Source organism: Raphanus sativus, chromosome 2, assembly GCF_000801105.2.
Source record: "Raphanus sativus cultivar WK10039 chromosome 2, ASM80110v3, whole genome shotgun sequence".
NCBI classification, from domain to species: domain Eukaryota; kingdom Viridiplantae; phylum Streptophyta; class Magnoliopsida; order Brassicales; family Brassicaceae; genus Raphanus; species Raphanus sativus.
In genome coordinates this window covers 8,552,699-8,564,284 of record NC_079512.1, presented here as the reverse complement: position 1 = coordinate 8,564,284, position 11,586 = coordinate 8,552,699, and the positions used below count along the sequence as shown (strand labels likewise).

Genomic DNA, 11,586 nt, shown 5'->3' with positions numbered 1-11,586 from the left:
GTCTGGCGGAACAAAAAAGGCATCATATATGTTGTTAGTTATGTCGGAAGGATTACTGTTTTGCTAGAGCAGGAACAAAGCAAAGAGGATGAACAAGACATTCCTTGAACCCAAGAGGATTGAAAAGATGTTAATAGTCAAATGTAGCTCACTTCATGAGATCAAGGAAGATACACCATAAGAAGGATGTGACTTTGTTAGAGTTAATTTTGGAGTAAATCAAGGAGACTCAAGTGTGGAGCCGGGAAAATGAGTTCTTCGTAGTGTAAAGGGTAAGAAGATCGGAGTCTATCATGAAGTGATGAAAGGTGAGTATTTGAAGAATGATGAAGAAATCACTGAAGGACAATAGCAATTAGTGTGGCTTGCACTGAGAGAAGAGGGGGGGCTCGTAGGTTATGGTGGTCGGGATAATGACACATGATGTGAGTCAAGTCCTAAACAAAAGGCATGTCGAGTGGGAGATACCATGTAGATGCAAGATGATGAGTTCGAGAAAGACAAACTCGGGGTTTATGTCTTGACGAAATCATTTTCGTAGATTGCGTCAGACAGTGTTCCATGAAGCATGCAGAGTGGTGGAGACTATGTAGATATAAGATTTGGGGCTAGAATAGAGTAAACATGAGCAGTAAGTTTTGTTTAGGAAAAAAGGCAAGAAAATAAATTTAAAAATTATTTATATTTTAAATAAAATAAATAAGTGTAATTCCAAGAAAATGAAGTTCTACTTATTAACATGAAAGTTGTTCATACGTAATCCTACCCAAAAAAAAAGTTGTTCATATGTAATGGATGGATTCTTTAAAAAAAATCTTTGGACTGGAGTTTTAGAAAAATGGAGCTCAATATAAAATAGTAAGAGGTCCAAAAGAAATCTACAAAACAGTTAAGGCTGATTTTGTAAAAAAAAGAGTGGGAATCTCTTGGAAGTTAGAAGTGTTATTAAGACCATCTTGAAACATAGGTTGACATCAGGCTAAAGTGAGACATGAGCTGATAAGTTAGAAATATTTTAGTAACAAGTCTGATTGTTTTAGATGATTTCTAATATATCAAAAAAGTATTTGCTAATTTTATTATCTTGATTTATCTTCCACCATAATTGTGCTGCATCTTACAATTGCAGTAACTATAGCATTACCATGGATGATCGTTTCATATTATATGTGGTATAGCTTCTCTGTGTAGCTCTCATTTCTCACAGGAGCTATTGATATGTTTGTATCAATCGGAACTACTACTCTTGTTATACAAGCATCTTAGTTTCTCTCTTATGAGAGACAATGCCTCAACATTTCACGGATCCTCAAATGCAACGAGTCTCAGATGCATTATTCATCAAAAGATTGTCAAGAACAACAAAGTTTCAGGAAAGACCTCGTAAACTCAAGCAAAGAACACATCTAATACCATATGAAAACAAAAGTAGAGCCAAAAAAAATATGTTTGTTTCTGAACTTCTTATTGGGCACAGAAGGCATGATGGCATAACACTGAAGAATTTGTTTCCCTTTTTTAAGTGGCCTGAGGATGAGAAGCGATAAAATCAACAGCTTGATCGACGGACTGGATCTTGTCAGCTTCATTATCAGGGATCTCAAATTTGAATTCTTCCTCCAATGCCATCACAACTTCCACACTGTCCAAACTGTCTAACCCTAGATCGTTATGGAAATGGGCTTTCGGTGTTACCTGCAATAGACAGCATTGGTACAGAGTTAAAGCCTAGTTCTATGTAATATAAGACTAGTTCTATGCAGTTACTTTACTGTTTGCGTTTGAGATGATTACAGTCAGGTAATAAAACGATCATTATTCGACTAAACTACACATCCTGAATGCTCAGACCACAACATTAATCTAATCAGATCCAGTAATCACTAACAAATTCAATTTGATCGCAATACAAAGTAGAATCAAAGGGAAGATAATCACCTTTGAGGGATCGACTCTTTGGAAGTTTTTGACGACGGAGATAACGCGATCTGTGACATCAGATTTGTCTAGAAAAGATCCTCTTACTTCCTCCGAGAAACGACGAAGAAGGACGGCGAAAGGCAGTGCTGCTTCTCTAGCGCCGATTGTTGTGGGGTTTAGTAGTGATGGATTGACGTTGACTCTAAGGTATCGAAGGAGAGCATTTCTCGCCGCCATCGCTATGTGTTGCAGAATGAAATGAAAGACAACCCTAGAATTAGAATCTCGTAGGAGATTTCAGATTTGACTTCTTGTTAGATTCTAAACGACATCGTAGGCTATTATGTACTGGGCTTCTTTTGCATCTTTTTTGTTAGGCCCTATCGATACTGGGCTCATGTACTTTTTTAATTTTCAACTGTTTGGTAACGATCAATGTAATAAGGAAAATTTGCCAATATGGAACACCTTACCTTATAGTATTGTCCCCATAGAACAAATTCAAATTTTTATCACATTTGGACATTAACTATCCTTTTTGTATATAAAAATTCATATAATTTTTTTACAAAGCAAAAGAATATGAAAAAATAGAAAATTTGATGTAGACAAGCATGTGCATATAAGAAAAATATTTTTTTGATTCAAAAGATGTTTGAATAATAATTTTAAAAATGAGATAAATATGTTAGTAAATCAAATCTACCATCTACAGTGGTTTAGAATATGTAATCTAAAAGATACACAATGTTCTAAAGCCGGTATGAGGCACATTATACAGACATATACAATTACAACGGTAGAATATGAAATCCATGTTTCCCTCTATTATTTGTATTACTGGTCAATTAAAAACTCTAAACATTTCCTTATTATCCACTGCGTTAGAAAATTTTCCATGATAAAACCCTATCCAAATATTGAATCGGACAATATAGCGGATCAAGTTATCGAGTTGACCACATGTAAACCAGATTAGTAAATTGTTTAATTTTTTATAGAATAATATATTATCTACTGAAAAATAAAATAGATATTATTTATATTTTAAAAAATATTTAGAAAATAATTAAATTTTAATTTCTTTATTTTTATTCTCACTATTTAGTTAAGAAGATCAAACATTCAAAAAAGATAAAATAAATATATGTGATTCACGACAAAGAATAGAAAATATAATTTTTTGATATAATTAAAATAATTGATAACCATTGATTTCACAATTTTCTCACATTATCCGTCTAATATTATCAGGTGTGGTTGAAAGTATAATATCTATATATATTTTTACTATGCTTTCAAAATATGTGTATCTATATATAATTTCCCACAATTTTTAGTGATGTTTCTCTTTATGATCAAATATGACTATAACAAAACATAAATACATATCTAATATCAATACTAAATTGAGAACAGTCATTTTTGTAATTGAATATTTTATGTTTATCATATAGTTGTATATTAACGATAACAGAAATTATTGAAATATTACCATGCATATATTAGTTATAAGGTAATATATACCAACTTACGTTTGAAATCCCCTATATAAGAACACTTTTAATAAATAACCTTACCATCATGTATGATCAACAGAATTGTCATTGTTTATGTGGCAGTCTCACAAGTCTTCTCAGCACCTTTTATATAAATAAACAAATGTTACTAGAGTATTTAAGATAATATGTCATTCTATATAGTATGCGGTTGTCATTTACAAAAGTGAATGTAACTGATTATGAATCTATGATACATAACTTATCGCTATGTATTGAACATTTTAGTTATATATATTTTATAATTTTAATAGATTTCAATATATTCAAACCACTTTCATAAAGTATGTTGGTCTCCTATGTGGTTTTTGACATTGTTGACTATTGAGTCGGGATGCACTTTTGTATGATTATGTTTTAAAGGGTATATCTTATGGTTTTCGATCTATAAATAACTATAAATATATTTATATGTTTATTACATTTTTATATATTCTAACAACTTTTATAATACATTTTGGAATATTCTATGATTTTTGATTCTGTGGATTATTGAGTAGGGTTACACTTTTGTGTGATCATGTTTTTAGGGGCTATCTTATGGTTTTATATATATAGAGAAACCAAGTTTGACCAAGGGGTTGATATTATTATTATTTGTATAGACAAACAAAATTATATTCTTTATTGATGGTTGGGTTATTTGATGCATGGGTGTTTTTTGGTTTATAGCATGGTTATAAACTATAAAATAATTATACATTGATGATACATTTGTACGTAACTATTAATTTTTCTACAGAGAAACCTGTTTTTTTTTCTTTGCTCTTTGTCCCATGTTGTGTTTTATTTTTTTGGTTTTGTATATAAAGTTTAACTAGGTGTTTTGCCCGCACTTGCGGGTTTAATAATTTTACAAATTACAAAATAAATATATTATCGAGAACCATTAAAATAAATTATTTTCAAAACAGGTGCATATTATATAAAATTAAGAATTTTATTTGATTAATATATAGTTATATACTTTATGTTTTCAACTTTATATTTAAAAACAATTCAGATAATAACACAACATACATATAGGAATTATATTTATAGTTTAAAATATTTTTAGATTTTGGATAAATCTTACTATTATTAATTTTAATCAATTATTAATCAAATAAATTAATTTTGTTTTTATGTTTAGCTTAATTATATATTTTAAGTCACTTAATATTTTATTTTTCAATTATATAAAATTAAAAAATTTATTTGATTAATATTTAGTTATATACTTTATGTTTCCAACTTTATATTTTTTAAAACAATTCAGATAACAACACAACATACATATAGAATTATATTTATATTTTAAAATATTTTTAGATGTTGGATAAATCTTACTATTATTAATATTAGTCAATTATTAATCAAATAAATTAATTTTTATTTTTTTGCTTAATTATATATTTTATTCAATAAGGAGTAAGGATAGTATCAGTATTAGTCACTTTAACTTTTAACGCGGGAGCTCTGTTGTGAAAAATCACTTATTTATATGTTAAAATATTTTTAGATTTTGGATAAATCTTACTATTATTAATATTAATCAATTATCTAATCAAATAAATAAAATTTCAATATTGTTTTTAGCTTAATTATATATTTTATTTATTAAGGATAGTATCGATATTAACCACTCTAACTTTTAATATGAGAGCTGCGTTGCGAAAAATCACTTTGCTAATAAAATTTTCTTAGATTTTGGATAAATCTTACTATTATTAATTTTAATCAATTATCTAATCAAATAAATTAATTTTCGTTTTTACTTTGAGTTTAATTATATATTTTATTCATTAAGGATGGTATCGATACTAACCGCTCTAACTTTTAACGTGAGAGCTCTGTTGCGAAAAATCACTTCGCAAATAATAGTATAGATAGATAAGATTCATTAAGGTTATTTTTTAATTAGTGACTTAGCTAAAAACAAATAATGAATCAATGATTTAACTAAAACCTAATAAAAATATTTAAAATAAACAAAAAACCTAAAAATATGGAGAAGTTGACACATAAGCCAAATCACTTCATAAATTGTTAAAATATTTTTAGATTTTAGATAAATATTACAATTATTAATATTAATCAATTATCTAATCAAATAAATAAATTTTCATTTTTGTTTTTAGCGTAATTATATATTTTATTCATTAAGGGTAGTATCGATATTAACCACTCTAACTTTTAATGTGAGAGCTGCGTTGCGAAAAATCACTTTGCTGATAAAATATTTTTAGATTTTGGATAAATCTTACTATTATTAATTTTAATCAATTATCTAATCAAATAAATTATTTTTTCGTTTTTATTTGAGTTTAATTATATATTTTATTCATTAAGGGTGGTATTTATATTAACTGCTCTAACTTTTAACGTGAGAGCTCCGTTGCGAAAAATCACTTCGCAAATAATAGTATAGATAGATAAGATTCATTAAGGATATTTTTTAAATTAGTGACTTAGCTAAAAACAAATAATGAATCAATGATTTAACTAAAACCTAATAAAAATATTAAAAATAAACAAAAAAAACCTAAAAATATGGAGAAGTTGACACATAAGCCAGATCACTTCATAAATAATAGTATATATACTAGGTGTTTTACCCGCACATGCGGGCATAAATTTCTTATAAATACTTATTAGTTTATGTCTTATTAATCTAAAACCAGTATAATAAATTATTATTTATGTTTTTAAATAGTTAAATCAAACATAAAAATATTTATATATGTCAAATACTTTTTTTTGGGTCAAATTATATATGTCAAATACTTTTAATCAAAATATATACTTATTAATGTGTTAAGTATTTTTAAAACACTCATATCTTAGAGATAGTTTAGAAAATATATTTATATTTTTTGGTTGACTAATACTTAATAATAAATTGTTTTATATCTTAATTTTTTTCTATCTTGTATAATAAAAATATTGTTTTCAGATAGGCACAAAAAAAAAGAATATATATAGAAGAATTATCTTTTTTTGATAATTCTAAAATATTATTTTGTAATAAATTATTTAATATAGCATATAACATATAAACTTTATATCATTAAAATAAATTAGTGAATAGTTAGAAACTAATAATAAATTAATAACCTATCTAAAAGTCTAAAACATAATAAAAGTATGACAAATAATAAAAGCTAATATAACATATAAATTTAATATTAATAAAATAAAATTCATTTTTATTTATATAGAATATTCATCAAGGCTATTATTTTAAATTAATGATTTAGTGACTCAGCTCAAAACAAATAATACATCAATGATAATTTAGCTTAAACTTAATAAAAATATGACAAATAAGCAAAATTAGCTAAAATCATGGAGAACATGACAAGTAAGCAAAATCACTTCATAAATAATAGTATAGATAGATACAGATCCGATGCCTCTTTTGAGGATTTTTAATTTATCTTAATTTTATGTTCAAATAAATCAAAAAATTTATTGATCGATTTACATGAGTATTTAACTATTTATACAACTTTCTTAACCGACTTGGTTAGGATAATCTTCTAAACTAAATACATCATTATCTCTAACTATTTGCATCATTATATCAATACTCCCTCTTAAGTTGGGAAGGTGAAAGATTATATACGAGCATATATTTATATGATCACTGGTTGGTCAATTTCACATCAGAAAACTGATTGTGTATTACACGTTTCATCAGAACTTAATTTGATTCCATTAATCATTTTATATGACAAACTTGTAAGTTTTATGGAAATTAGTTATGTATCTGATAAAAGAATTAACAAAAGGGAATTTAAATAACTTGAGATATTACTGAATGATGGTTACTGTGTGAGTGTGAATTCAAGGAAAGATTATGCTATATTGATTCTGTACAACATGTCATGAGTCTTACTACAGAACCTTTTTTCAAAGCTGAGCTGGTTTGATTGATCACACACCATTAGCTTTGTTGAATCATGATTGACAAGCATAGATTTGTGATCAAAATATTAAACTCTAAGTTTTTGATACTTCAGTTATAGTCCCTTAAGATTTATATATTAATTCAAAGAGGGAAATGTTGTCACCATTTGAAAAATATAAACATATATCTAAGACGTTGAACTCTATATGCCTTCAAACATTTTAAATGGAAGATTAATAATATATATAAATTATGAAGTAGCAAATATTTGACTCATTTATATAAAATTTGCAAACGATTTTCTAGTTGTATTTCCTACTTTTTAATATCTTGAATAACAATTAAAGGTAAGCAAATCTAGCTGTTAAAAGCTGTTTAATACAAAAATATTGTTAGAACTAATTTTCAAGATTTATTCAACCTATTTGATGAAAAAATCTGTAAGAACACTCGTATATTTTTCTATAAAATGAAAACTTTCAAAAAATGCAGTTTTTAAAAAAGTTTATTTACAAATAAACCTACTGATGAAAAATTCTGTAAGAACATTCATATATTCTCTAACAACAACCTATTGATGATAAATTCTGTAAGAATACTCATATATGACAAAAAAAATTGTCATCCTAATTTCAAAATTACAACCTAAAATATACAATAGTTCTTTATAAAATGAAAATTTTCTAAAATAGCAGTTTTTAAAATATTATTTAAAAATACAACATACCGATGAAAAATAATGTAAGAATACTCATATATAAACAAAAACAAAAATTGTAATGTTAATTTCAAAATAACAATCTAAAATTTATAATAGTTCTCTATAAAATGAAAACTTTCCAAAATAGCAGTTTTATAAAAAAATATAAAAAAATACAACTATTGATGAAAAATTCTATAAGAATACTCATATATCAACATAAATTATTTGTAATCCTAATTTAAAATCACAATCTTAAATCTACAATAGTTCTTTATAAAAAGAAAACTTTCCAAAAATAGCAGTTTTATAAAACAATTATATAAAATACAACATATTGATGAAAAAATCTGTAATAATACTCATATATAAACATAAATTCTTGTTATCCTAATTTCAAAAACACAACCCCAATCTACATAGTTCTATAAATGAAAAATTCCCTAAATAGCAGATTTTTAAAATGGAAAACTTTCCAAAATAGTAGTTTTATTAAAAAATATATAAAAAAAATATTGATGAAAAAATCTGTGTAAAACTTTACTCATATATCAAAATAAATTATTGTTATCCTAATTTCAAAATCACAACCCCAAATCTACAATAATTCTCTATAAAATGAATTTTTACAAAGATAGAATTATTTAAAATACAAACTATTAATGAAAAATTCTGTAAGAATACTCATATATCAACATATATTCTTGTTATCCTAATTTAAAAATCACAACCCAAAATCTACAATATTTCTCTATAAAATGAAAACTTTCCAAAAAAAAGTTTTTTAAAAAATTATTTAAAAATACAACCTGTATATGAAAAAAATCTGTAACAATGCTCATATATCAACATTATATTCTTGTTATCCTTAATTTCAAAATCACAACCCAAAATCTACAATAGTTCGTTATAAAATGAAAACTTTCTAAAAATAGAAGTTTTTATAAAAATTATTTAAAAATACCACCTATATATGAAAAATTCTGTTAAGAATACTCATATATCAACAAAAATTCTTGTTATCCTAATTTCAAAATCACAACCCAAAAATCTACAATAGTTCTCTATAAAATGAAACTTTCCAAAAATAGAAGTTTTTTAATTTTTTTTTTAAACTACAAACTATAGATGAAAAAATCTGTAAGAATGCTCATATATCAACATAAATTATTGTTATCCGAATTTAAAAATCACAACCCAAAATCTACAATAGTTCTCTAAAAATGAAAACTTTCCAAAAATAAAAGTTTTTTCAAATATTTATTTAAAAATATAAACTATTGATGAAAAATTCTGTAAGAATTCTCATTATATCAACACATATTCTTGTTATCAATTTTCAAAATCACAACCCAAAATCTACAATAGTTCTCTCTAAAATGAAAACTTTCCCAAAATAGAAGTTTAAAAAAATTATTTAAAAATACAAAATATTGATGAAAAATTCTGTAAGAATACTCATATATCAACATAAATTCTTGTTATCCTAATTTCAAAATCACAACCCAAAATCTACAATAGTTCACTATAAAATGAAAACTTTCCAAAAATAGAAATTTTTTAAAAAATTATTTAAAAATACAACCTATAGATGAAAAAATCTGTAAGAATGCTCATATATCAATTATTTCTTGTTATCCTAATTTCAAAAATCACAACCCAAAATCTACAATCCCCTAGTCTATATTTGAGAAGTGATTTGCCACATGTCTTCTCTACAATCGTTTTCACAAAAAAAACTGTGACGTGGCTATTAACATTGATGACATGTCATATGATTAAATATGACATGGACAATTACATTTAATGCTCATATATATTTTGGAAATCTTTTTAAAATATGGCAATAACTCAATATTACATTTAATATTGATTTATATTTTTTGGTAAACTTTTGTAGAATATGGTAATAACTCATAAATCATCACTAAAATAAAATATATTCAAAATGAGATTTTGAATTTCGAAATATTATATAATTTTACATTATAATCATTAAATTTTTTATTATCTAAAATTTTCTAAATTTTCTGAATTAAAAAAAATCGTTAATATCATTAGTTTCTTTTAGATATCTACAAATTATATAAATATTTATTTAGTTTTTATTTTGATAACTATACAATTTTATATGATTTTTAGTAATTTTGTACAAGTTGATTTAATACATTTAACCAAATGAAGTAAATAATTTTTTATCTAAGATTTTAACTTTATATATATACATATATATTCAAATATGACATTTTGAATTTCGAAATATTATATAATTTTACTTTTATAATTATAATTTTTATTATCTAACATTTTCTAAAATTTTCTGAATTTAAAAAAAAAATTTTAAATCGTAATATCATTAGTTTCTTTTAGATATCTACAAATTATATAAATATTATTTAGTTTTAATTTTGATAACTATATACTTTTATATGATTTTTAGTAATTTTTACAAGTTGATTTAATACATTTAATCAAATGAAATAAATAATTTTTTTTTATCTAAGATTTAACTTTTATAAATATACATATATATTCTTAAATATAATTTGAAATAAAAAAATATTTTCTCTTAATTTTATGCTTAATTAATGATATTTATATTAATTAATGGTCAAAATAATAAAATATATAATATTAAGAAATTACATTTTAAAATATAAAATTTAACTTTTAAAAAATTCATCACTACACATGGTGCAGGAAAACACCTAGATTAATAATTGTGACATGCCTACTAAAATTGATGACATGTCTTATAGATTAATATGACATAGACAATTATATTTAATATTAATTTATATTTTTGGTAAATTTTTTTAAAATATAGTAATAACTCATATATTATATTTATTGTCGATTTATATTTTTCGACTTTTAAAAAATATGGTAATGTGGAAGCTCCTTTGGTCCAGTGGTTTGACTAAAGGTTCAATTGCTTCTACACCCGGAGGTTTGGGGTTCAAACCTCAGAAAATACCAAATTATGCAGATTATGGAGAAACATGTTACAGGAGATCTTCAGCTTGGTACAGGGAGTACCATCGAACATGGATCTCAGTAGAACGGCTCAGAGTGGTGCAGTCAGACGTGTATTCTCACACGGTGGTAGAATTGTCGCCTATAGAATTGTCTTTGTAATATTCTCATCGTTGTAATAACATAATTACTCGATAATAATCTATTCAGACGTTAAAAAAAATATGGTAATAACTCATAAATCATCATTAAAATCAATATATTTAATTATGGCATTTCAAATTTCGACATATCATTTAAATTAATCATATTTCAAAAATATAAACATATTTTTAGAAAATTATAAAAATTAAATCATAAAATCAAATTAAATCGTAAAATCATTAGTTTATTATATATATCTACATATTTTATAAATATTGTTTTATTTTAATTTTTGACAATTATGCAATTTTAAATATTTATTTAATATATTTAATTAAAATAAATAGATAGAAAAATCTACCTAAAATTATAATTTTAAATATATACATGCACAT

At 24.5% G+C, this 11,586-nt stretch overlaps 1 protein-coding gene across 1 annotated transcript; it reads right to left on the bottom strand.

Moving 5' to 3' along the window:
- Nucleotides 1-1,314: 1,314 nt before the first annotated feature.
- LOC108824014 (acyl carrier protein 2, mitochondrial) lies at nt 1,315-2,211 on the bottom strand. Its single transcript, XM_018597347.2, has 2 exons — nt 1,939-2,211; nt 1,315-1,695 (listed from the first exon to the last, which is right to left on the bottom strand). Exons 1-2 carry the CDS (start codon nt 2,155-2,157, stop codon nt 1,519-1,521), a joined length of 396 nt encoding a protein of 131 aa, XP_018452849.1. The 5' UTR covers nt 2,158-2,211; the 3' UTR covers nt 1,315-1,518.
- Nucleotides 2,212-11,586: the final 9,375 nt, after the last annotated feature.

What these genes read in the sequence shown, in the direction of transcription:
- LOC108824014 (XM_018597347.2), bottom strand. Translation starts at nt 2,157, where the DNA reads ATGGCGGCGAGAAATGCTCTCCTTCGATACCTTAGAGTCAACGTCAAT. An exon ending in AAAGAGTCGATCCCTCAAAG is followed by an intron (nt 1,696 to 1,938) that starts GTGATTATCTTC and finishes TGTCTATTGCAG; the next exon opens with GTAACACCGAAAGCCCATTT.